Raw genomic sequence first — 26033 nt, 5'->3', positions numbered from 1 at the left:
CAATTACAGTTAGATGGACAAAAAAAAAATCTTTCAATGTTTTTCTAGTTCAATTGATTAATTCACAATGTTTCACAGCATCTGACTGATGGACGTCCGACTGTAGTTATACTATTTGTTTATATTGCTATAAATTACTGTATTGAAACAAAAACAATATTATCAAACAAATAAAACGAAAACAGCCAAAACTTCAACACAAACACAAAAAAACAGAACAAAACCAACAAACAAAAACCCAGAAACAAACCACTAAACAAAAACACTGAACAAAACCACCAAACAAAAACACAGAACCAAACCACCAAACAAAAACACAGAACCAATTCACCAAATAAAAACCCAGAACTAAACCACTACACAAAAACCCAGAACCAAATCACCAAATAAAAACACAGAACTAAACCACCACACAAAAACCCAGAACCAAACCACCAAAGAAAACAATGAAACCAAAAACTAAACCAACCAACACTAGAAGCAAACAATACAGTTTAAAATAGTTGTTTTGTTCCCCACCAACCTTTTCCAACTAAATCCTGGAGCCACAGATGTGAAAACACAACTCCAAGACAATATTGATCTTCTAATCTTGGATGTCGTGAAAATAGCCCCTAGTGGACATTGACCATGGAACAAAAAAAAAGTGAGGGGGGCGGGGGTATTTCGTGTTTTCTCGTTGTGTTTACCTAGTCATTAGCGACGTGTAGGGTGTTGTTTTTTTCTCACACAAAACTTGTTCTTTTTTAATTGCCTTATTAATCTAACCTATGTTTTGTTGTGATATGTTCTTGCCATAGATATATAGGTCAGTGGTTCTTACTACTCTAACAAATGTTGTAGCACTGTTGGTGATATATAAAGAAAGTATCAAAGATTGGAGTACACACACACACACACACACACACAAACTCCATTGACATAATTGAGAAATTAATTTTCCTTTTCCTTTTAGCTATACTTTGGTATTGGCTCATGTGTATAGGCCTACATAGTTTACTTGGATATCAAGTGTCTTATTTAAACTTTATTGACCTTTTCTGTTGACACTTAACATCCTGATAATTCTTTGACCTGTGTGAAGAACTGCAGTGCGTATCTAAAGTAATTTATATTTCCGAAAACTATTGATATTGCAAAGCTTGATACACATTCAACTTTCATTACCCACACCAGCATATAGTCTACATTAGAGCAGTGTTTCCCTAAGTCTAATAGTCCACGGAGCCTGAATGTTCCACGAAATACTGGAATAATGAACTACGTGAATTCAGTTTTTGGAAAAAATAAGCAAATTTTTAAGCTAAATACTCAGAATGTATGCACTGTTCCGTTATGGGAAAAGTTTGGGAAACACAGCATTAGAGAACACAATGGCTGGCTATTGTATTAGTTGATAAATTTCATAGATTTGTTTTAAAAAACGCAGAATGATTTATGTAACTTGACCATTAAATGACATTATCTATGAATACAAGTGCCTATTTTGTATGTACCCAGATTGAGCTAGATCTAAAGGCTATCATGACGTTGCCTCTTTAAGGTGACGCTATCATGACGTTGCCTCTTTAAAGTGACGTCACTTATCTATTTCAAGGTGCGTTTACAATGCTATATGTATTACATTTCACTAGAAATAATAAAATAAAAAGAGCTTAAATCATGGAAACAAATTAAAAAAAAAACACTATTAAAATATATTTAAAATATAAAAATATAAATAAAATGATTAGAGAAGCGACTTGTTCACATTAGTTCTGGACGCCTACCTTATTAGCGAAATCCAAAGAGTTGCCAAACAAGAAGGTTGGTCTCGGTCCTGGTATGCCAAGTTTACTGAAGACCGTGTACTGAGATTTGATGTATCTAGACACAAAGTCAATAGTTGTTTTTTGTTTTTTGTTGTTGTTGTTGTTTTTTGTTATTTATTTTTTTTTACACAAAACAAATTTGAGTGTCTAACAAGAAAAAAAATTACAAGAAAAGCATTTAAAATATTTTTTTTTAAAAGACAATATCTCCTTGATAGAACTTATAGAGTGATTTTTTGGTTCTCTTACTAACTAATGAATGTAAGATAAAAAAAACAATGGAACCTATTGGCCAGGCCCCATTCACCTCCCCTCCCCCCCGAGAAAGAATTCTTCTCTTTATACTATTCCAACGATAGGCCTTTAGACCTAGACTTAGAAGACGGTGCGCAAAATCTTCCTGAATATTCATTTATTAAACTCTTGAATTAATAACGCCTTACATTCAGAAAATCGCGAAAGCGATAGTCCTATCAAAACTGGTGTTGGATCTAGATCTCTAGCCAAATTTAAATGTATTTCTTTTTTTTTTTTACTTTGTAGAACTATAACGGTCAAATTAGAGTTTTTTTAAGCCTGGCCAACGAACTAGAAATTCTTTTCAACATTATACAGCAACTGTAGAATATTTTTGGAAAAACGTTAGAGCCTTTTTCGAGAATCGCGTCCTCGTCCACCCTACTTCCACGAAGATACGAGTTGAATAGAGGTATTGTAAAACTATAGTGAAGCGAGCTAGTCCATATGTTTTTATGTTGTTGTATTTTTATGTAACCATTGAGGCCAAAATATCAAATAAATATATCGTTATCTCGAGGTAATAGAAATCTATGGCTTCATTAGCCCCATGAACTGAACGAAATACTTTTCTAGTTTTTTTTTTTTTTTTACTTTAAAATCTAGACATCTTTTCCTGTATTTTTTAAGATTTGATTTCTTTTTCATTTTTTTAAAACCATATTTGAATGAAGCAAAACAAAAACAAAAAAAAAACGCAAACTTTCTTTACTTTTCCAGTATGAAAAAGAAGGGAGCTAATCATATGTAGTCTCACCAAGCAAAACTAACCCTACGAACGCAATTTTTCAAGTAAGAAGTTCCATTTTTAATTAAGACAAAGGACGACTATACACACTTACGATCCACAATCCAGAGACACACTAGAGAGACCTACCTCACTACGTAGACCGGTAGACACACTAAAGAGACCTATCTAACTACGTAGACAGCTAGACACACTAGAGAGATCTAACTACGTAGACCGCTAGACACACTAGAGAGATATATCTAACTACGTAGACAGCTAGACACACTAGAGAGATCTATCTAACTACGTAGACCGCTAGACACACTAGAGAGATCTAACTACGTAGACCGCAAGACACACTAGAGAGATCTAACTACGTAGACCGCTAGACACACTAGAGAGATCTAACTACGTAGACCGCAAGACACACTAGAGAGATCTAACTACGTAGACCGCTAGACACACTAGAGAGATATATCTAACTACGTAGACAGCTAGACACACTAGAGAGATCTATCTAACTACGTAGACCACTAGACACACTAGAGAGATCTAACTACGTAGACCGCAAGACACACTAGAGAGATCTAACTACGTAGACAGCTAGACACACTAGAGAGATCTATCTAACTACGTAGACCGCTAGACACACTAGAGAGATCTATCTAACTAGGTAGACCGCTAGACACACTAGAGAGATCTATCTAACTACGTAGACCGCTAGACACACTAGAGAGATCTATCTAACTACGTAGACCGCTACACACACTAGAGAGATCTATCTAACTACGTAGACCGCTAGACACACTAGAGAGATCTATCTAACTACGTAGACCGCTAGACACACTAGAGAGATCTATCTAACTACGTAGACCGCTAGACACACTAGAGAGATCTAACTACGTAGACCGCTAGACACACTAGAGAGATCTAACTACGTAGACCGCTAGACACACTAGAGAGATCTAACTACGTAGACCGCTAGACACACTAGAGAGATCTAACTACGTAGACCGCTAGACACACTAGAGAGATCTAACTACGTAGACCGCTAGACACACTAGAGAGATCTATCTAACTACGTAGACAGCTAGACACACTAGAGAGATCTATCTAACTACGTAGACCGCTAGACACACTAGAGAGATCTATCTAACTACGTAGACCGCTAGACACACTAGAGAGATCTATCTAACTACGTAGACCGCTAGACACACTAGAGAGATCTATCTAACTACGTAGACCGCTAGACACACTAGAGAGATCTATCTAACTACGTAGACCGCTAGACACACTAGAGAGATCTATCTAACTACGTAGACCGCTAGACACACTAGAGAGATCTATCTAACTACGTAGACCGCTAGACACACTAGAGAGATCTATCTAACTACGTAGACCGCTAGACACACTAGAGAGATCTATCTAACTACGTAGACCGCTAGACACACTAGAGAGATCTATCTAACTACGTAGACCGCTAGACACACTAGAGAGATCTATCTAACTACGTAGACCGCTAGACATACTAGAGAGATCTATCTAACTACGTAGACCGCTAGACACACTAGAGAGATCTATCTACGTAGACCACTAGACACACTAGAGAGATCTAACTACGTAGACCACTAGACACACTAGAGAGATCTATCTAACTACGTAGACAGCTAGACACACTAGAGAGATCTAACTACGTAGACCGCTAGACACACTAGAGAGATATATCTAACTACGTAGACAGCTAGACACACTAGAGAGATCTATCTAACTACGTAGACCGCTAGACACACTAGAGAGATCTATCTAACTACGTAGACCACTAGACACACTAGAGAGATCTAACTACGTAGACCGCAAAACACATTAGAGAGATCTAACTACGTAGACAGCTAGACACACTAGAGAGATCTATCTAACTACGTAGACCGCTAGACACACTAGAGAGATCTATCTAACTATGTAGACCGCTAGACACACTAGAGAGATCTATCTAACTACGTAGACCGCTAGACACACTAGAGAGATCTAACTACGTAGACCGCTAGACACACTAGAGAGATCTACCTACGTAGACCGCTAGACACACTAGAGAGATCTAACTACGTAGACCGCTAGACACACTAGAGAGATCTAACTACGTAGACCGCAAGACACACTAGAGAGATCTAACTACGTAGACAGCTAGACACACTATAAGAGATCTATCTAACTACGTAGACCGCTAGACACACTAGAGAGATCTATCTAACTACGTAGACCGCTAGACACACTAGAGAGATCTATCTAACTACGTAGACCGCTAGACACACTAGAGAGATCTATCTAACTACGTAGACCGCTAGACACACTAGAGAGATCTAACTACGTAGACCGCTAGACACACTAGAGAGATCTATCTAACTACGTAGACCGCTAGACACACTAGAGAGTTCTAACTACGTAGACCGCAAGACACACTAGAGAGATCTAACTACGTAGACAGCTAGACACACTAGAGAGATCTAACTACGTAGACCGCTAGACACACTAGAGAGATCTAACTACGTAGACCGCTAGACACACTAGAGAGATCTAACTACTTAGACCGCAAGACACACTAGAGAGATCTATCTAACTACGTAGACCGCTAGACACACTAGAGAGATCTAACTACGTAGACCGCAAGACACACTAGAGAGATCTAACTACGTAGACAGCTAGACACACTATAAGAGATCTATCTAACTACGTAGACCGCTAGACACACTAGAGAGATCTATCTAACTACGTAGACCGCTAGACGCACTAGAGAGATCTAACTACGTAGACCGCAAGACACACTAGAGAGATCTAACTACGTAGACAGCTAGACACACTAGAGAGATCTATCTAACTACGTAGACCGCTAGACACACTAGAGAGATCTATCTAACTACGTAGACCGCTAGACACACTAGAGAGATCTATCTAACTACGTAGACCGCTAGACACACTAGAGAGATCTAACTACGTAGACCGCTAGACACACTAGAGAGATCTATCTAACTACGTAGACCGCTAGACACACTAGAGAGTTCTAACTACGTAGACCGCAAGACACACTAGAGAGATCTAACTACGTAGACAGCTAGACACACTAGAGAGATCTAACTACGTAGACCGCTAGACACACTAGAGAGATCTAACTACGTAGACCGCTAGACACACTAGAGAGATCTAACTACGTAGACCGCAAGACACACTAGAGAGATCTATCTAACTACGTAGACAGCTAGACACACTAGAGAGATCTAACTACGTAGAAACCTAGACACACTAGAGAGATCTAACTACGTAGACAGCTAGACACACTAGAGAGATCTATCTAACTACGTAGACCGGTAGACACACATAGAGAGATCTAACTACGTAGACGGCTAGACACACTAGAGAGATCTAACTACGTAGACCGGTAGACACACTAGAGAGATATAACTACGTAGACCGGTAGACACACTAGAGAGATATAACTACGTAGACCGGTAGACACACTAAAGAGCTCTAACTACGTAGACAGCTAGACACACTAGAGAGATCTAACTACGTAGACAGCTAGACACACTAGAGAGATCTAACTACGTAGACCGGTAAACACACTAGAGAGATATAACTACGTAGACCGGTAGACACACTAGAGAGATCTAACTACGTAGACAGCTAGACACACTAGAGAGATCTAACTACGTAGACCGGTAGACACACTAGAGAGATCTAACTACGTAGACAGCTAGACACACTAGAGAGATCTAACTACGTAGACCGGTAGACACACTAGAGAGATATAACTACGTAGACCGGTAGACACACTAGAGAGATCTAACTACGTAGACCGGTAGACACACTAGAGAGATATAACTACGTAGACAGCTAGACACACTAGAGAGATCTAACTACGTAGACCGGTAGACACACTGGAAAGATCTATCTACGTAGACAGCTAGACACACTAGAGAGATCTAACTACGTAGACCGGTAGACACACTGGAGAGATCTATCTAACGACGTAGACAGCTAGATACATTAGAGAGATCTAACTACGTAGACCGCTAGACACGCTGAAGAGACCTACCTAACTACGTTAACCGCTAGACACACTAGAGAGACTTACCTAACTACTTAGACCACTAGACACACTAGAGTGACTTACCTAACTACGTAGACCACTAGACACACTATAGAGACTTACCTAACTATGTAGACCACTAGACACACTATAGAGACTTACCTAACTACGTAGACCACTAGACACACTAGAGTGACTTACCTAACTACGTAGACCACTAGACACTCTATAGAGACTTACCTAACTACGTAGACCACTAGACACTCTATAGAGACTTACCTAACTACGTAGACCACTAGACACTCTATAGAGACTTACCTAACTACGTAGACCGCTAGACACACTAGAGTGACTTACCTAACTACGTAGACCACTAGACACACTTGAGTGACTTACCTAACTACTTAGACCACTAGACACACTAGAGTGACTTACCTAACTACGTAGACCACTAGACACACTAGAGTGACTTACCTAACTACGTAGACCACTAGACACACTAGAGTGACTTACCTAACTACTTAGACCACTAGACACACTAGAGAGACTTACCTAGCTACGTAGACCACTAGACACACTAGAGTGACTTACCTAACTACTTAGACCACTAGACACTCTATAGAGACTTACCTAACTACGTAGACCACTAGACACTCTATAGAGACTTACCTAACTACGTAGACCACTAGACACACTAGAGTGACTTACCTAACTACTTAGACCACTAGACACACTAGAGTGACTTACCTAACTACTTAGACCACTAGACACTCTATAGAGACTTACCTAACTACTTAGACCACTAGACACTCTATAGAGACTTACGTAACTACGTAGACTACTAGACACTCTATAGAGACTTACCTAACTACTTAGACCACTAGACACACTAGAGTGAATTAACTTACTGCGTAGACCACTAGACACACTAGAGAGACTTACCTAACTACTTAGACCACTAGACACACTAGAGAGACTTACAAAACTACGTAGACCACTAGACACACTAGAGTGAATTAACTTACTGCGTAGACCACTAGACACACTAGAGAGACTTACCTAACTACTTAGACCACTAGACACACTAGAGTGAATTAACTTACTGCGTAGACCACTAGACACACTAGAGAGACTTACCTAACTACTTAGACCACTAGACACACTAGAGTGACTTACCTAACTACGTAGACCGCTAGACACACTAGAGTGACTTACCTAACTACGTAGACCACTAGACACACTATAGAGACTTACCTAACTACTTAGACCACTAGACACACTATAGAGACTTACCTAACTACGTAGACCACTAGACACACTATAGAGACTTACCTAACTACTTAGACCACTAGACACACTATAGAGACTTACCTAACTACGTAGACCGCTAGACACACTAGAGTGACTTACCTAACTACGTAGACCACTAGACACACTAGAGTGACTTACCTAACTACGTAGACCGCTAGACACACTATAGAGACTTACCTAACTACTTAGACCACTAGACACACTATAGAGACTTACCTAACTACTTAGACCACTAGACACACTATAGAGACTTACCTAACTACTTAGACCACTAGACACACTAGAGAGACTTACCTAACTACGTAGACCACTAGACACACTAGAGAGACTTACCTAACTACGTAGACCACTAGACACACTATAGAGACTTACCTAACTACGTAGACCACTAGACACACTATAGAGACTTACCTAACTACGTAGATCACTAGACACACTAGAGTGACTTACCTAACTACGTAGACCACTAGACACACTATAGAGACTTACCTAACTACGTAGACCACTAGACACACTATAGAGACTTACCTAACTACTTAGACCACTAGACACACTATAGAGACTTACCTAACTACGTAGACCACTAGACACACTAGAGTGACTTACCTAACTACGTAGACCACTAGACACACTATAGAGACTTACCTAACTACGTAGACCACTAGACACTCTATAGAGACTTACCTAACTACGTAGACCACTAGACACTCTATAGAGACTTACCTAACTACGTAGACCACTAGACACTCTATAGAGACTTACCTAACTACGTAGACCACTAGACACACTAGAGTGACTTACCTAACTACGTAGACCACTAGACACACTATAGAGACTTACCTAACTACGTAGACCACTAGACACACTATAGAGACTTACCTAACTATGTAGACCACTAGACACTCTATAGTGACTTACCTAACTACGTAGACCACTAGACACACTAGTACTGAAAGGAAAACTGTAATGTTTATTACTATCTCTACATTCATGATCATCGATATCTGTGGACCAAAAATGAGTTAAATGTATTTATTTTTCTTTTTATTATAATGAATTATTATTTTCGTTCGCTGTATGCTACGTAATGACAGGAGAGTGTTGAAAAAAATAACAACACTCTATAGTGAAGGAGGATACTGAACTCGCTTTCTCAATCTGACACAAATAGATTTACTTTAGACCTGAACTTTCACCTTAATTTTAAAACTCATCAACAAGAACACTCTTGTTGCGATTAACACTTTTTAACATTGAAATTTCAGATATAATTCATTTTCTGTCATTGTACATAAACCAATTATCTGGATTATTGCATTTCAATATATAAACGCCTCCGTTATATATCTCTAAGCCTATATATATATATATATATATATATATATATATATATAGGGGGGCGCGGTGGCTGAGTGGTTAAGCGCTCGGCTTCCGAACCTGAGGTCCTGTGTTCAAATCCTGGTGAATGCTGGGATTTTGAATTTCGGGATTTTAGAAAGCCCCTGAGTCCACCCAACTCTAATGGGTATCTGACTTTAGTTGGGGAAAGTAAAGGCTGGCCACATGACACCTTGCTCGTTAACCGTTGGCCATAAAAGCAGATGACCTTAACATCATCTGCCCCATAGATCGCAAGGTCTGAAAGGGAAACTTTACTTTACTATATATATATTTATATATTTCCCTATACTTTCATAGCAAACTACTCAATTGAAATGTGCTTGATGAGTTTGTAATAATTATTAAAAAGTATTTGTAGAGAGTAACAAACAAATGATTGCAAGGCTTGCGAAGTCCTCTAAATGGAATACAATCCCGCGATCTTCCTAACAGCAGCGCATACACTTCATAGGATGGACGTCTCAACTAGCCCAGAGAGTAGAATACATTTACTGATATAGGCCTACAACCAAAAATTGTAATTACTTTTTTTTTGTACACTTTCCTGATCATTAAACCAGTGAACAATGAAAAGGTCAAAAGTCGTCTTGCTACTTTTAACAGAGCAAATGTTGTGGATGGAAGAGTTCTAAGTTCAAACCCGTTAAGAAATAATACAGAGATGTGACCATTTGTACGCTTATTAAATGGAAAGTTGGAAGTAAACAAATGGACCTAAGTTGAACGCATTGACTTTTGGACTAAAGCCTAAAAAGCAAATCCTATGTCAACGTTAAGAACTGACCATTGTTCAGAGATCAGAAGATTTGAAGCTTTTTTGGCAAACGAAAAAAAAAAGAAACTGGTAAATAGGCACATGTCATAATAATATAATATAATATAATATAATATAATATAATATAATATAATATAATATAATATAATATAATATAATATAATACATTCAATCACTTACGTGAGGGTAACAGATTAATATACTTTATTATTCTCTTGGTAGTAGACTGCAGCTAGCCAGGTCCAATTGTTGGTCTACCAAAATGATCACGTGAAGACGAGATACAAGTTGTCTGCAATAAATGTTTTCAAGAGCAATGTCCAGACTTATTTTTCTGCTCCCTCCCCGACCATTCCCCAAAACTTATCAATGTATTGACGTCACAAGGGCGCAGAGTAGGGTGTGATTGTACCTTTTATAGATCTTGATGAGCTTGATTTCGTTTAGTTTCTTTCCTGTTCAACTTTTACTTTTTATGTATTCAGAATATCACCAACGACAAATCGGTGTCATAGTTATCTATCAGCAGTGAGTAATAAGAATGAATTACTTTTAACTTTTTAACTTTTTCATCTGTAGGCCTATAGTTAAATTGGGGTCATATAGGATTTTTTCTAAAGCCCACTATAATGAGAATATGATGGCCAGGTCAAGTAGATTCGTTTAGTCTGTGGTCAACTGTTTGTGTGGATTCAACAACGCAGAGTCAGATACTTTCCTTAAAGGACACGATACCTTCATAGCTCAGGCAAAAAAATTCAACTTGAAAATCTTTGTATTTTTTCTCTCTTAAAAATTGATGATAGTATACCATACAGTTGAATTATCCCCGTACTGCTAAAAATGACTCCGCCTTCGTGACACTGTGAGTGACGTCTCTTAGTAGATAATTCCCAACAGCTCCTTAAGATTGTTGACAACTCTCGACATTGGCCAGTTTGTACGTCATTACTAAGTAGATTGGAGAGGGTGTGCTGTGGTGTTGTATGCTGTGGTGCAAGATAGAGCTCAACATAGCTAAGCGAAAGTTTAACTTGCTCCTGGTTCAAATCCAGCAATTTAAAATAAAAATTTCAGTATGTTTCACGATTAATCATCACTGATCACCCATTGGCGGTTATTTCTATCCATCTATTTGCTAATCTGAGTATATAGCTCCTTCTATTTCTGTTTTGTTTTTCTGTCATTACATTAAGTTCTCTCCCTCTCTCTCTCTCTCTATCTCTCTCTCTCTCTTTCTCTTCTCTCTTTTCATCGCCTTCAATTCTCTATTTTAACCATCACGCCATTTCGTTCTTTGCATGTGTCTCTCATTATCTCTCATTTTTACCCGTTATTTTACAAAGCTTGTCTGTCACTCTGCATATCTGGTACAATTTGTGTACAAATATTTTTTTTAATTGACAAAAAAAAAATTAACCAATTAGTTAATTAACTATTGGTAATAAATTATTTTGTTTGGTATCTCAAACAAGGGAAAGAAACTGTACTTGATTGAAGTGGTGGTATAAGATGAATTAGTACCCTTTATAGGTCGTCGTCTGAGGTTTAGTGGGGACAAACATGAAATAGAAACAATAGATATCTATACAGTCTTTCATGTTCATAGATTCTTCGATAGTAGAGTGGTTACCGTGTTACCTCGTTGGCCTGAGAAGGCTTTGGCCCACAAGTTCGAATTCAGGTAGTTCCCTTTTTTTTAAATATATTTTAAAAGCGATCACCTAGATACCCCGTTCTTTCTCCCCCTACCCATTTCCAACTGGTCCACACAATTGATAGGATCATAGCGTATTGCGCTAAACATAAAACAATTGGTAAAAAAAAATATTTCAAATCGCAGATTTATTAATATTAGTCATGATTACTCTAGTTCTATTATAGAGAATTAATTACATGAATGATACAAACTAATTGTAACAATTAATATAAGATTTGTTTTTTTTTTAAATATTGTGTTGGTATTTTACTTGTTTGATCTCTCTCTCTCTCTCTATCTATCTATCTTTTGGAAACAGCAGTCGACAAGTTTCTTGTCAATGCCACGAACCTTGACCTTCAAGTGTTAGTCACAGGCTCCAATAACTACAAGCAAACCTCAACAACGTAATCATTAGCTGAAGGTGTTTTTTTTATGCACTTTACTGAATATAGCAAAAAAAAATTAAAAAAAAATAGAGAGACAGAAAATAAATCGGACTCAATTTGGCCATCTGTCTAGTACTCTAGAACGTTAATGAGATCAGAATCTATTGGGAATACCCAGTCCAGGCTGTATTCAGTACTTCCACTTGCGTTTTTAAAAAGACTTGGCCGTTTATTGTAAATGAGCATGACAATATGAGAGATTCACCTGATCAACTGAGTTGGTATGTAATACATAATAATAAAGGTTACACAGTAAAGACAACAAATGATGAAATGTGTAAAGTGTGCTTTAAATTTTAAAATAATAGTTTTGTTATAGTGTATCATCTCAATGAACAAGAGAGGGTTCTCAATCACAATCTGTACTGAAATAGATGTGTAAATATAGAAATAGATTCGCAATCTTCATTGCTGACTCATTCACTCAATGGAATAATGAAAATGTAACCTGTTATCACTTGCCGTGCACTTAGAACAACTAAGCACCTTTCACGTCGAAACTGCAGCGGTTAATTTTCTAAAAGTGTATTATTTGTTCAGTTTTCTTTTTACAAAACTTACATCAACTCACTCTGTCTTGAATCTAGATGAACCGACAAAACAGCGCGAACAAAATAGCGCGAACAAAATAGCGCCGACAAAATATCGCCGACAAAATATCGCAAAATTTCCCGACAAAATAGCGCAAGTAAAAAAAAAAAGCGCGGCCTTATATATTGTTACAAATGAACAGTGATAGGTAGAGGTCAACGTATGACCCCGGCGAGATGACACAGCAGCGAGTGTCCTCTGGAATCTACATGTACAAACAAAGACAGGATGTGACGTGCCCTCACGTGTTGTTCCAGGGGACGAACAGATCTAAGTAGGGGGACAGTTACTAATGAACAGTGACAGATAGAGGTCACTACGTGTGACCCCAACTTGATGACACTGCAGCCGATGTTTTCTGGAATCTACGTGTATAAATAAAGACAGGATGTGACGTTTCCTGACATGTTATTCCAGAGAATACTAGGAGTGTTTGTGCAACTTTGGAGAAGCGATTAGGGACTCTATATAAGCCAGAAAGTTAATGTGAAAGTGAGTCGTATGGAGTCGTGAGTGAGCCGTTACAGTCGATACAGACGATGTAAGACGTGTGCGGCTCTGTGGAAGAGAAATGTGTACGACTCGATGCAAGTTAACTAGGGTAGAGTTAACTTGAGTGGACTACTGTCGTTAAAGTCTATACAGCGAACTACAGTGGACTTGAGCCGTTACAGTCGATACAGTCGATGTAAGACGTGTGCGGTTCTGATTCGGTAGACTTGAGTACGACTTGGTTCAGCTTTAGGAGACCTGGAGCGACACTGGGAAGTGTGTCGTTGGTCTGTTCTGTGGAATACGGCTCGATGCAAGTAGAGAAGAGAGGAATTGCAACGAAGTGAAGAGATGCAGTGCAACGAAGTATAGCTAACTGTAAACTGACAGATATTGTACAGTCTTCTACGCTACATGTTACAGTAATGTTAGAGTTAATAGTCAATAAAGTTAGATGAAACTGAAAGTTTAGTCGTCAAGTTCTTTGCTGTGTTTTTATTTGTGTGCCAACTAATACATCTAGCCAGAAGATTCAGAAATACGTAACAATTGGTGTCAGAAGTGGGATATTTCTGGCTAGAATGTGTTCCATCAAACTTCTTATTGAACTTGACATGAAAGAACTTAGACAAGAGCTTCGAGAAAGAGGTCTACAGCTTAACGGAAATAAGGAAACGCTAACAGCACGTCTCAGACAAGCCCTGTTGGAGGAAGATGAGAACCCGGACACCTGCCAATTTGAAATCAAACCTAATATGACGGAGCTCCTGAGAACTTTGCAATACAAAATGAACTCGGTGAACGAGAGCATTAAGAAGATAGAATCAGAAATCAACACCAGATTTTCTTCATTTAACCAGTTGATTAAAGCCATGAATGAAAATGAACAAATAGCTACCACGCCCAATAAGACAGAAGAACAAACAGATACGATAAAAGATCAAACTAGAATCATGATTAACGAGCTGCTGAACACCCAACATTATCAGATTGAGTCGACAGATGAAAGAGCTACACCACTGATGAACAACGAACAATTGTCCAACCAAGGATGTGGCGATACAGACAATTACGATAGGGATGCTGGTGATGGTTGTGCTGTCTGTGACTGTGATAGCAAACCAAACGAATGTGGCCCACAAGAAATGAAAAGAGACGGTAGCTGTTACTATTTCAACGAAAAGCAGAATGGGACCGCTGAAGAAACAATAGAAGAGACCTATAGTTTGACCGAAGCTTTAGCTACAGATAAACCTGATATGAGTACCTCAACCAGCCAAACAGATCAAGACAACGTTGGGTCTGCGTCCAAGCATGTTGCTGTGGGCCTTAAAGACTTCTGTCTTCTATCTGCCAGTGTCTACGAGAGGAACTCGAAGCTGGATTATTTCACCCATGCGTTTGACAAGAACTGTACGTACGTAGCTATGCAAGAAGACTGTGAATGCCAAGAAATACACCAACAAGCTCTAGACTTAACAGAAGCTTGTACTACTATCAAGGTAGGCGTGAGAAGCCCTGGTGATAGTCAAGGAATTACAATAGAAACTGATGCTGAAGTTGATGGACCTTTGCACGCTGAATGTTATCAACCTGCCCCACAGTCGAGTCATCCAGACTCGGATGAAGGTGATGACGTGTTTGACACCTTGCCTTCAAGTGGACTTGCAGCTCATTTGCAAAGCACCCATCGAAGAATAATGCTGAAGCAACTTGTTAGATCAACAGCCTTGATGACTACAGCCATGAAATGCAATACCTTCCTAAGTGCTAAGTGGCTGCCATCAGCATTGATCGACAAGAAAGCAAGACAACGACAACGACATCAACGCAACCAAAGAAATATCAAATTGAGGAGGCGGAGAAAGCGACATATGCAGAGTGCAACGTGGATGGCTCCAACAAGATCAAGATACAAACCCACCCCTTCTCCCACTGATAGACCCCCACCTGCATTTATGAAACTCCATAGCCCATGTTGTTAGAAAACAAGCCCACCACTTCTCCCACTGATAGACCCCCACCTGCACTGATGAAACTCCACAGCCCATGTTTTTAGAAAGATTCTGTCCGGAACCATCAGACCAAAGAAGAAAGCCTTACTATCAGTTGAAAGTGTGAAGCCACTAAAGAATAATTTAAGAACATTCCTCATGAGAATAGCTTGATGAAGTATAACAAAGGTTTTAGAAGAACGCTAATTAAGTCAGAAGCAAGAAGGACAGAAAAGAAGTAGTTTAAAGATGTCAGAACTGTAGTGAGTAACCATCTGTGACAGAACTGTACAAGAAGATCAACCCAACAGACATCGTACAAACCCAAAGTCAGTTGCTGTTGTAAGAAGAACATGTGAATATTGCTGTACTGTGATGAACCTGTGTATCTCTGAAGAAGCTCTGTAAAAAGATGCTGGAGAATGTAAAACTCAGCCAGTGAAGCACGAACTCGTTAGAATGCTGATGAATTTTCTCGACAAGAGTGCCCAATGTCGTCATCTGAAGATCGATGTTTCCATACCAAGATTGATGAAAACATTTGTGAGGACCTGCTGAAAAATGAGGATTTGGCTCCCATTCTTCTATGGAAAGAAGATGGACAACGGCCAGATTGAAAGAACATCTCTGAGAAGGGGGCAACCACCAAAGCTTCCTTCTTGATCGTCGATCGATTTCATCAGTATCGTGGTGAAGTAGAATCTGTTCGGGACGAACAGATCTAAGAAGGGGGCAGTGTTACAAATGAACAGTGATAGGTAGAGGTCAACGTATGACCCCGGCGAGATGACACAGCAGCGAGTGTCCTCTGGAATCTACATGTACAAACAAAGACAGGATGTGACGTGCCCTCACGTGTTGTTCCAGGGGACGAACAGATCTAAGTAGGGGGACAGTTACTAATGAACAGTGACAGATAGAGGTCACTACGTGTGACCCCAACTTGATGACACTGCAGCCGATGTTTTCTGGAATCTACGTGTATAAATAAAGACAGGATGTGACGTTTCCTGACATGTTATTCCAGAGAATACTAGGAGTGTTTGTGCAACTTTGGAGAAGCGATTAGGGACTCTATATAAGCCAGAAAGTTAATGTGAAAGTGAGTCGTATGGAGTCGTGAGTGAGCCGTTACAGTCGATACAGACGATGTAAGACGTGTGCGGCTCTGTGGAAGAGAAATGTGTACGACTCGATGCAAGTTAACTAGGGTAGAGTTAACTTGAGTGGACTACTGTCGTTAAAGTCTATACAGCGAACTACAGTGGACTTGAGCCGTTACAGTCGATACAGTCGATGTAAGACGTGTGCGGTTCTGATTCGGTAGACTTGAGTACGACTTGGTTCAGCTTTAGGAGACCTGGAGCGACACTGGGAAGTGTGTCGTTGGTCTGTTCTGTGGAATACGGCTCGATGCAAGTAGAGAAGAGAGGAATTGCAACGAAGTGAAGAGATGCAGTGCAACGAAGTATAGCTAACTGTAAACTGACAGATATTGTACAGTCTTCTACGCTACATGTTACAGTAATGTTAGAGTTAATAGTCAATAAAGTTAGATGAAACTGAAAGTTTAGTCGTCAAGTTCTTTGCTGTGTTTTTATTTGTGTGCCAACTAATACATCTAGCCAGAAGATTCAGAAATACGTAACAATATGATGTGTATAGAAGTTCCGGATTTTAGTAAGTAAAGATCCTGTGCATCATTTTTCTTCAATATTATTAGATCTAGGAGTATGTCCTATTGGCAGAGACAGAGAGTACTTTATATTAGATCTAGGAGTATGTCCTATTGGCAGAGACAGAGAGTACTTTATATTAGATCTAGGAGTATGTCCTATTGGCAGAGACAGAGAGTGATATAAAGTAGGCCTACTCTCTGTCTCTGCCAATAGGACATACTCCTAGATCTAATATAAAGTAGGCCTACTCTCTGTATTAGATCTAGGAGTATGTCCTATTGGCAGAGACAGAGAGTACTTTATATTAGATCTAGGAGTATGTCCTATTGGCAGAGACAGACAGTACTTTATATTAGATCTAGGAGTATGTCCTATTGGCAGAGACAGACAGTACTTTATATTAGATCTAGGAGTATGTCCTATTGGCAGAGACAGAGAGTACTTTATATTAGATCTAGGAGTATGTCCTATTGGCAGAGACAGAGAGTACTTTATATTAGATCTAGGAGTATGTCCTATTGGCAGAGACAGAGAGTACTTTATATTAGATCTAGGAGTATGTCCTATTGGCAGAGACAGAGAGTACTTTATATTAGATCTAGGAGTATGTCCTATTGGCAGAGACAGAGAGTACTTTATATTAGATCTAGGAGTATGTCCTATTGGCAGAGACAGACAGTACTTTATATTAGATCTAGGAGTATGTCCTATTGGCAGAGACAGAGAGTAGGCCTACTTTATATTAGATCTAGGAGTATGTCCTATTGGCAGAGACAGAGAGTAGGCCTACTTTATATTAGATCTAGGAGTATGTCCTATTGGCAGAGACAGAGAGTAGGCCTACTTTATATTAGATCTAGGAGTATGTCCTATTGGCAGAGACAGAGAGTAGGCCTACTTTATATTAGATCTAGGAGTATGTCCTATTGGCAGAGACAGAGAGTACTTTATATTAGATCTAGGAGTATGTCCTATTGGCAGAGACAGAGAGTACTTTATATTAGATCTAGGAGTATGTCCTATTGGCAGAGACAGAGAGTACTTTATATTAGATCTAGGAGTATGTCCTATTGGCAGAGACAGAGAGTACTTTATATTAGATCTAGGAGTATGTCCTATTGGCAGAGACAGAGAGTAGGCCTACTTTATATTAGATCTAGGAGTATGTCCTATTGGCAGAGACAGAGAGTAGGCCTACTTTATATTAGATCTAGGAGTATGTCCTATTGGCAGAGACAGAGAGTAGGCCTACTTTATATTAGATCTAGGAGTATGTCCTATTGGCAGAGACAGAGAGTACTTTATATTAGATCTAGGAGTATGTCCTATTGGCAGAGACAGAGAGTAGGCCTACTTTATATTAGATCTAGGAGTATGTCCTATTGGCAGAGACAGAGAGTACTTTATATTAGATCTAGGAGTATGTCCTATTGGCAGAGACAGAGAGTACTTTATATTAGATCTAGGAGTATGTCCTATTGGCAGAGACAGAGAGTACTTTATATTAGATCTAGGAGTATGTCCTATTGGCAGAGACAGAGAGTACTTTATATTAGATCTAGGAGTATGTCCTATTGGCAGAGACAGAGAGTACTTTATATTAGATCTAGGAGTATGTCCTATTGGCAGAGAAAGAGAGTACTTTATATTAAATCTAGGAGTATGCCCTATTGTTTAGAAGATATTACGTCATTGTTTGTTGTTTATGTTTTATGCGAAAGCAAAGAATGGGACGGAAATAAAAGTTAAGTTATATATGTCTACCTTGATAAAGACAGTCTCGTTATTATCATTATTAATTAGTAACGTCTACAGTAATTTATTAATAATCTGTGACAACAAAACACTGACGTAATATCTTCTAATATTATCACAGCAATTATCTATTACGTGCACGCTACAAGCGAACATTTCTTAACAACGAGTGTGTTGCCAACCGTATGCTATTGTCAGCAAAATGAGAAATCAAATGTAAACGTTTCCGACCTTCGAAATTCAATTTTTTTTGTTCACCTATTATGTGGAGGCCCCAGCTACCTTCCCTTAAATCCGGACCTGCATTCAAGTGTATAAATATATCTTCAAGAAGTGACGTTCTGCTTGATCTGTTTCACTTCTTTTAAATTCATTCTTAGCCTCTTGCTCGCTCCATTTCTTATTAGGCCTACTCGTTGACTTCAGTCTTATTTTATAACAAGCCTTCATGTCGGAGACACTCACTCGTCAGAAGCGTTTTTTTTTTTTTTTTTTTTTCAAGTAGAACCATATTGCATCATCCGTCATCCTGAGGGAAGTTTGGACTAGGAAGTTGTTTCAGTAGATTATCTTAAACTTGTGAAGGAACATCCGAAACATGTGGAACATATCTACAAAACATAGCATTTGAATAAGAAAGATAACCAGATTCAGGTAGACAATGTTTATATTGTGGAGCTATCTCCCTTGCATAAAACTAACTTATTTATATTATAATAGATCTAGATCTAGTTGAAACTCACATCTCAAAATATATTTTTTTTACCAGTAGGCCTACTTACTTATCCGGGAGCTAATATGAACTTAAAATTATTTTTATTTTTTAAAAACGAATCGAATTTCCGTCACTTTCAAGTGAAAATTTTCCTAAAGCAGGCCTACTAAGAAAAGTCTGGTAATCTATGTTAATTCGTAAGTTCACAGTTGCAGTACAGTAATAGTAATAGTAATGTTCATATTTGCATCTAGATCTAGAACTAGATTCTAGATACGCTTTAAACTCTTTAAATTTAAATGTACAAGCTAAGATTGACAAAAATACTGCTGTAGTTATACGAACTATTGTACCTAAAAATAAATTAAATAGAAACGCAATTCAGAATTAAATATTATAATGATACTAAAAGATTACTTTATTATTAAAATATTATTAATATTATATCTAGACTAATTATCTAGAGTCTATCTGCCAATTATCTGGTGAAATCTGGTCATAGACTGTCATAGTCATACACATAGTCATATAGAGTTGATAGAGAATAGCCCGAGCGAACGATTTTTTTTAAAATTAAGTTCACCTGATTAGCGATATTAATCACTTATCAAAGGTTAAACATTATGATGTAAGAAACATGTTAAGTTCCTACTGGATAAATGTAAATTAAATTACACTTATCACTAGGCTTCTATCAAGGCTGTGTGTCTATGAAATATAATTAATAAATGTACCCTTTATAAACGTAGTCAGGATGGCCGAGCGGTCTAAGGCGCTGCGTTCAGGTCGCAGTCCACTTCTGTGGGCGTGGGTTCAAATCCCACTTCTGACATTAAGTTTTTAAAAAAATTTTTTTCAATCTATTTTTATTCTGTTAATTACAATTGTATACAATTTTATATAGATATATCAACGTAAGGAAATATATAATTATTTTCAAATCTCATAATGTACTTAAAAACAACAATTTTCGTTTTAAATAATTTTTCATTTATAATTGTGTACTGACTTTGAACTAAATCATACTAAATGCACAGAAAATATAGACCTAACAGAAGACGATAATGTTTTGAAGATGTTTGATGAATGAGACTAATACTGGGTTTATCACTTATGCTAGTATCGGTGTGTGTGTGTGTTTGACATCCTGAAAATTGCGCTATTTTATTTGTTTTAACATTTTACTTTAGTTCCACTAATATCTAGGTCTCCCTGCCATGAAAGTCTTCGTTAGATAAAGCATACCGTTCTTACGAATGCAAATAAAATAGTTTTTCTAATGTGAAATTATCTTATAATGTAAAGAATCTAGTATACAAGTGTAGTCAGGTCCGTTGCTACATATTGTGAAATGTGTGCATTGCACGCAGCGAGACTATTCGTCTATAACAAATGGTCTCGCACACAGGCGGACAAACTATGGGGGTGGCCAAAACATTATTTCAAGGTTACTTTTTAAAAAAAAAAAAGAGCACACCTCACGCACGATTAATTTTAGGGTATAACAATTTTAATCAAACGGCCCATAAGTCCAAGGCTGTACACTAATCAAGGCCTGCTCGGCCTGCCCAATTCCTGGCTTAGTCACGGCTCAATAGAAAGCAATACAGCCCAAAGCATAACACTGTACTGCAGCAAAAAAGAATCCCACAGCCAGAACGCCTTCTCCACAGAGGACCTGTCACAGCGTGACCTCTAGCACAAATAAGATTCTTGACAACTAATCACGCAAAATACAAATACGCACGCGACATTCCCCACACTAGTCTTGAACACAAGTCCACCACTATATAGGCCTAGTCCCCTCGAAAGTGTAGTGCTTGAGCATCAGGGTCAACCTTTGGCTCATTAGGTTATTATTAACAGTACTCTTTGTTAAAAAATTGTCTTGTTAAATTGATTCTACAATACTAGACAATTAAGATTTTAATCAATTCCTATTGTAGTCTATCATTTCTCATTCTATTTATTATCGGCCCCCGAAAGGGGAAAAGACGCTATTAGTTTTGTGTGCAATGTCTGTCCGTCCGTCCGTTCGTGCGTCCCGTTTAGATCTCGTAAACTAGAAAAGCTGTTGAAAATCCGACATTATAATATTTTAGACCTTTCAAAGTTCTGATGCAACGGCTACTTTTATCTTTTCTGAAAGTGAAAAATTTAATTTTTACAATCAACTATGCAAGCAGTTTTTTCATACAAATACACCATTTTTACAACTATTCACTATTAATAGTAACCTAACAAACGCAGGAGGCTATTTAGTAAGGGAATGGCCATTTACCATATTTTTAAACATTTATGCAAACGGTTTTAAATTGTATGTCAAAAATATTTGTTTACAAATGTATTGCTAATTTATGTAAGTTCTGTTATACTAACTACTACATTTACAAACAAGGTTACAAAGACAGTTTGTGTGGAAACACAAACTCAAAATTGGCCCCCGAAGTGGTCCACCCAAGCAGGTAAAAAGACAGGTTTCAATATTTTCAGAAAGTACATCAGAATTAAATTCGATCAAAAACAAATGATAGAGAAAAATGGAGAAAGAATGTTGACAGATCTTGTGTGGTGCCCCAGCGGTCCAACAAACCAAACGATTGGTGAAAGTGAATGTGAAGTTATATGTGAACGTGGCCTAACTGATGTCTTATAATAAATATCTAATTGGTCTAATTGTTTTGTAAAGGGTCAATCTCTTATTCAAATCCTGAAAAAAAAAAAAAAAACATTTTCGTAAAAAAACAAGATTACAAAGAGAGTTTGTGTCATCACACAAACTCAGAGGCGGCCCCAATCAAATTCACCAATGGACGAGAAATATATTTAAGCCATAGTCTTGTTTTGATCGTTTAAAGAAATTGTAAAACTTTGGCGTTATTTTTCACATAAAAGCAAACAGTGCAACACGTCGTCTTTGATAAGACTCTTCTAACTCTTCAGGAATAAGTAGAGTAGCGTTAAGTGATCACCTAAGATCAGCATGGAAACCTCCTGATACAGTGTCGCACCTAGTGCGGTAGCTCAGGGTTTCACCCCTCCCCATCAACTTTCTTGAAATATGTTACAATGAACATTATGGCTAGCTAATTCTTGTTGAACCAATACAGTGACCTGATTACCTACTTTTGTTGATTTTTACTCAAATGTAAAATCCCAATGTTTATTACATTTATTCAAATGTTATTGCAAATATTACAATAATATTTAATTAAAATTACAAACGGATTTAACATCATATGAACAGGTTTCCTTTGTTATACTTTAAGACAGAAATGGTATAACGTTGTGCTGTGTCATTTACACTTAAACTACCATCTAGATGTGTCTAGGCATATTTGGGCATATGTCTAGAGATTTTATTTTTATCTTTTCCCATGTGTCTGCTTTTACCAAGTTCTAATTTTTCCAACTTGGTTGTCACCCCCATAATGGTGTCGACAGGTGCTGACCGCGCCCCTTACACCCCTTCCCCCTAGTGACGCCACTGCTCCAAGATATATCTCGAGATTTTATTATTATCTTTTCCAATGTGTCTGCTTTTGCCAAGTTATAATTTTTCAAATTTGGTTGCCACCCCCAAAATGGTGTCGACCGGTGCGGACCTCACCATCACTACCCCCCCCCCCCCCCATGACGCCACTGCTCGTAACCCTTCTTCCCAACAATTTCGTTTAATATATTGGCGTATACGTAGTAGGAAATAAAAGAAAAATGAGCCCGCACAGCTACACAGGTTTCCCATACGAATAGCATATATATAGGTCTAATACACTATTACCCACTAGTAGGCCTACCATGGGCGTATCCAGGATTTTTTTTCGGGGGGGGGGATTTTTTTCTACCCCCCCCCCCTCGCGAAAAAAAATTATATGTATTTATGTGTGTGTGTGTATATAATCTTTATTACATTCTGACCCTTCATTCTTTCGGAAGACGTTTATTGTGCCCTAAAATAGGTTCTTCCTGGAGTTAGTGGAAAAATTTTAGATTCCCTGCCATTGTTAGCATGGGGGTCTGGAGGAGCGCTAGGAGCTCCCCCATCGCGGGGCTGAGCTCCGCCGCCAAGCACTATTTCTGGTATTGAAAGCCAACAGAATGCATATTCTGAGGTATCTACAGTGCATTTTCCTGCTATTAACAAGTTTATTTTCAAAAACCTAATGTACTATTCTTACTGACTTAGACCCTCCCGCGCCGTTCGGCGAATTAGCCGTCAAGCTGTTTCCATAAAAATCTGTCACTGGTAATGTCTGAAGCCTCTTCCCACCTGCTCTGAGGACCTCCATGAATGTGTGGCGCTAAGTTGTACTAGGATGTCATCACAACTCTTCTTATGCGTGATTCATTGTAACGGAGAACATGCCCCGCAAACCTCATGCGACGCTCTATTACAATCTTAATAAGGGGATGACTCCCACTTCGGCATAGGATTTCCTTGATTTAGACCCGATCTCTATAACTGACTCCTAAAATCTGTCTTAGCCATGTTTGTTGAGACACATTTAGTGTTTTTCAATTTCGTCAGATGACTATTCACTTCACTTTATTGATGGAGCCCCGCCACTGGTGTAACCTATCTTGAATACACTCTTGGAATTAAGTGACTGTAGTTTGCTTTAGATTTTATATCGAAAAGGGAAGGTTTATCGTCAAAATCATCTGTTGGGGTTTTAAACTACAAAATCTCTAGTAGAGTTGGTTTTTTTTTAATTCAAAACCCCATTTAGCTATGGTAATAGAACTTAATAACTGTAGTTTGCTTCAGAATAATTTTGAAGATAGAGGTTTTCCACCTCAAAACACTCTGTAGGGGAATTTAAACTCAAAACCATCTGGAGGGGTTTTAAAGTTTTAAAAAAGCCATCTGTATAAGAGGGGTTTAAACTCAAAAACCCCAATAGGATTGCCTACGCTTAAATAATTTTGGTGTGTACTTTGCTTTTTTTATATTGAAGAGGTATTTTTTTAGCATCAAACCCCTCTGAAGGGGGGTTTAAACTCAAAACCCCTTTTAGCAACGCTCATAGCATTTTGAGTGCGTAATTTGCTTTTTTTCTTACACTGAAGATGTATTTTCTAGCTTCAAACCCCGCTGGAAGGCGATCGCCCCTACCGCCCCTCCCCCCCCCCCCCCGATCCGCCAGTGTACTTCAGTCACCAGTGGAAGCACTACTTGTTCAGTTGTTAATTAGATTTTGATTGATTCCTTAATGGATTATAAATGTAAATTTTGTTCAAATTGTTTAATACAATTAAATCTAGATTTTGTCTGGCCTCTATTTATTGTAATTTAGATTGTTGTCGAATCAAGTGTATAGCCTAATGACGATGTGTGAAAACTGCGCGGTATAAATGTAGTTTGTTTTTTTAAATTTAAACTTACAATTGAAAAGAAGTTCGTATTAAAATTCTTTTTAAAAACAACATTTGACTCAATATTCTACTCCATGAGATAGTTAATTAATGGAAAATCTATTTTATAATGATCAATTGGTACTTTTTCAATTGTGACCTTAGATGCAATTTTTTTTTACCAATGCGCGAACCTATTAATGAAGCTTGATTTATTAATGAAGAAGCCTGTGAACTTTTTAATAAGACTTACTTTCCCTATAGTTTTTCATTTAAAAGTGGTGTAATTTTTTGAAAAATCTACTTGCATATATAATTTTTAATTTAGATGGTTCGCTTTCGGAAAAGAAAAAAGTAGCCGTTGCATCAGAGCTTTGAATGATCTAAAATATCATGATGTCCGATTTTCATTTTCTCTTCTAGTTTCTGAGATCTAAACGGGACGGACGGACAGACAGGCCACACAAAACTAATAGCGTCTTTTCCCCTTTCGGGGGCCACTAAAAAGTGGTTACTATTTTTTTTAAAGAGAAAAAATCTATTTAACATGCATATAAGTGGAACATAATTTAAAAGAACAAATAATACGTAGTTTTTTTTTTATATTATCGCCAGAACCGCAGGAAGGTATTACACATGTAAGACACCTACGGATTTTTTTGTTGTTGTTTTAATAAGGCTTTGAATAAGAGATTGACCCTATACAAATTAATTAGATCAATAAGATAATCATTATATGAAATCAGTTAGGCCAGGTTCACATCTAACTTCACTTTCATCTATCCCTTGGTCTGAAGGACCGTTGGGGCACCACATAAGATCTGTAAACCTTCTTTCTCTGTTCTGATATTCTTTCTGAAAATATTGAAACCTGCCTTTTTACCTGCCTGGGTGGACC

The 26033-nt window shown here is 38.1% G+C and overlaps 1 protein-coding gene and 1 non-coding gene across 2 annotated transcripts in view; one reads left to right on the top strand and one right to left on the bottom strand.

Annotated features, from left to right (window-relative positions):
• Nucleotides 1–10841, bottom strand: part of LOC106063357 (cytochrome P450 3A29-like) — a 37141-nt gene extending 26300 nt beyond the window's left edge. The window contains exons 1-3 of the mRNA XM_013221696.2: nucleotides 10587–10841; nucleotides 9149–9234; nucleotides 1770–1866 (exon numbers count right to left, since the gene is read on the bottom strand). Of these exons, the coding sequence (XP_013077150.2) occupies nucleotides 1770–1866; nucleotides 9149–9228 (177 nt within the window). The 5' untranslated portion in view covers nucleotides 9229–9234; nucleotides 10587–10841. The remainder of the gene's footprint in view (nucleotides 1–1769; nucleotides 1867–9148; nucleotides 9235–10586) is intronic.
• A 9687-nt stretch (nucleotides 10842–20528) lies between these two features.
• Trnal-cag (transfer RNA leucine (anticodon CAG)) lies at nucleotides 20529–20612 on the top strand. The gene has a single exon. It is a non-coding gene; the product is annotated as a tRNA-Leu (tRNA).
• The last annotated feature ends 5421 nt before the right edge of the window (nucleotides 20613–26033 follow it).

The sequence above is a fragment of the Biomphalaria glabrata genome, chromosome 16, assembly GCF_947242115.1.
Source record: "Biomphalaria glabrata chromosome 16, xgBioGlab47.1, whole genome shotgun sequence".
NCBI classification, from domain to species: Eukaryota; Metazoa; Mollusca; class Gastropoda; family Planorbidae; genus Biomphalaria; species Biomphalaria glabrata.
This window is presented reverse-complemented; position numbering and strand designations above follow the sequence as displayed.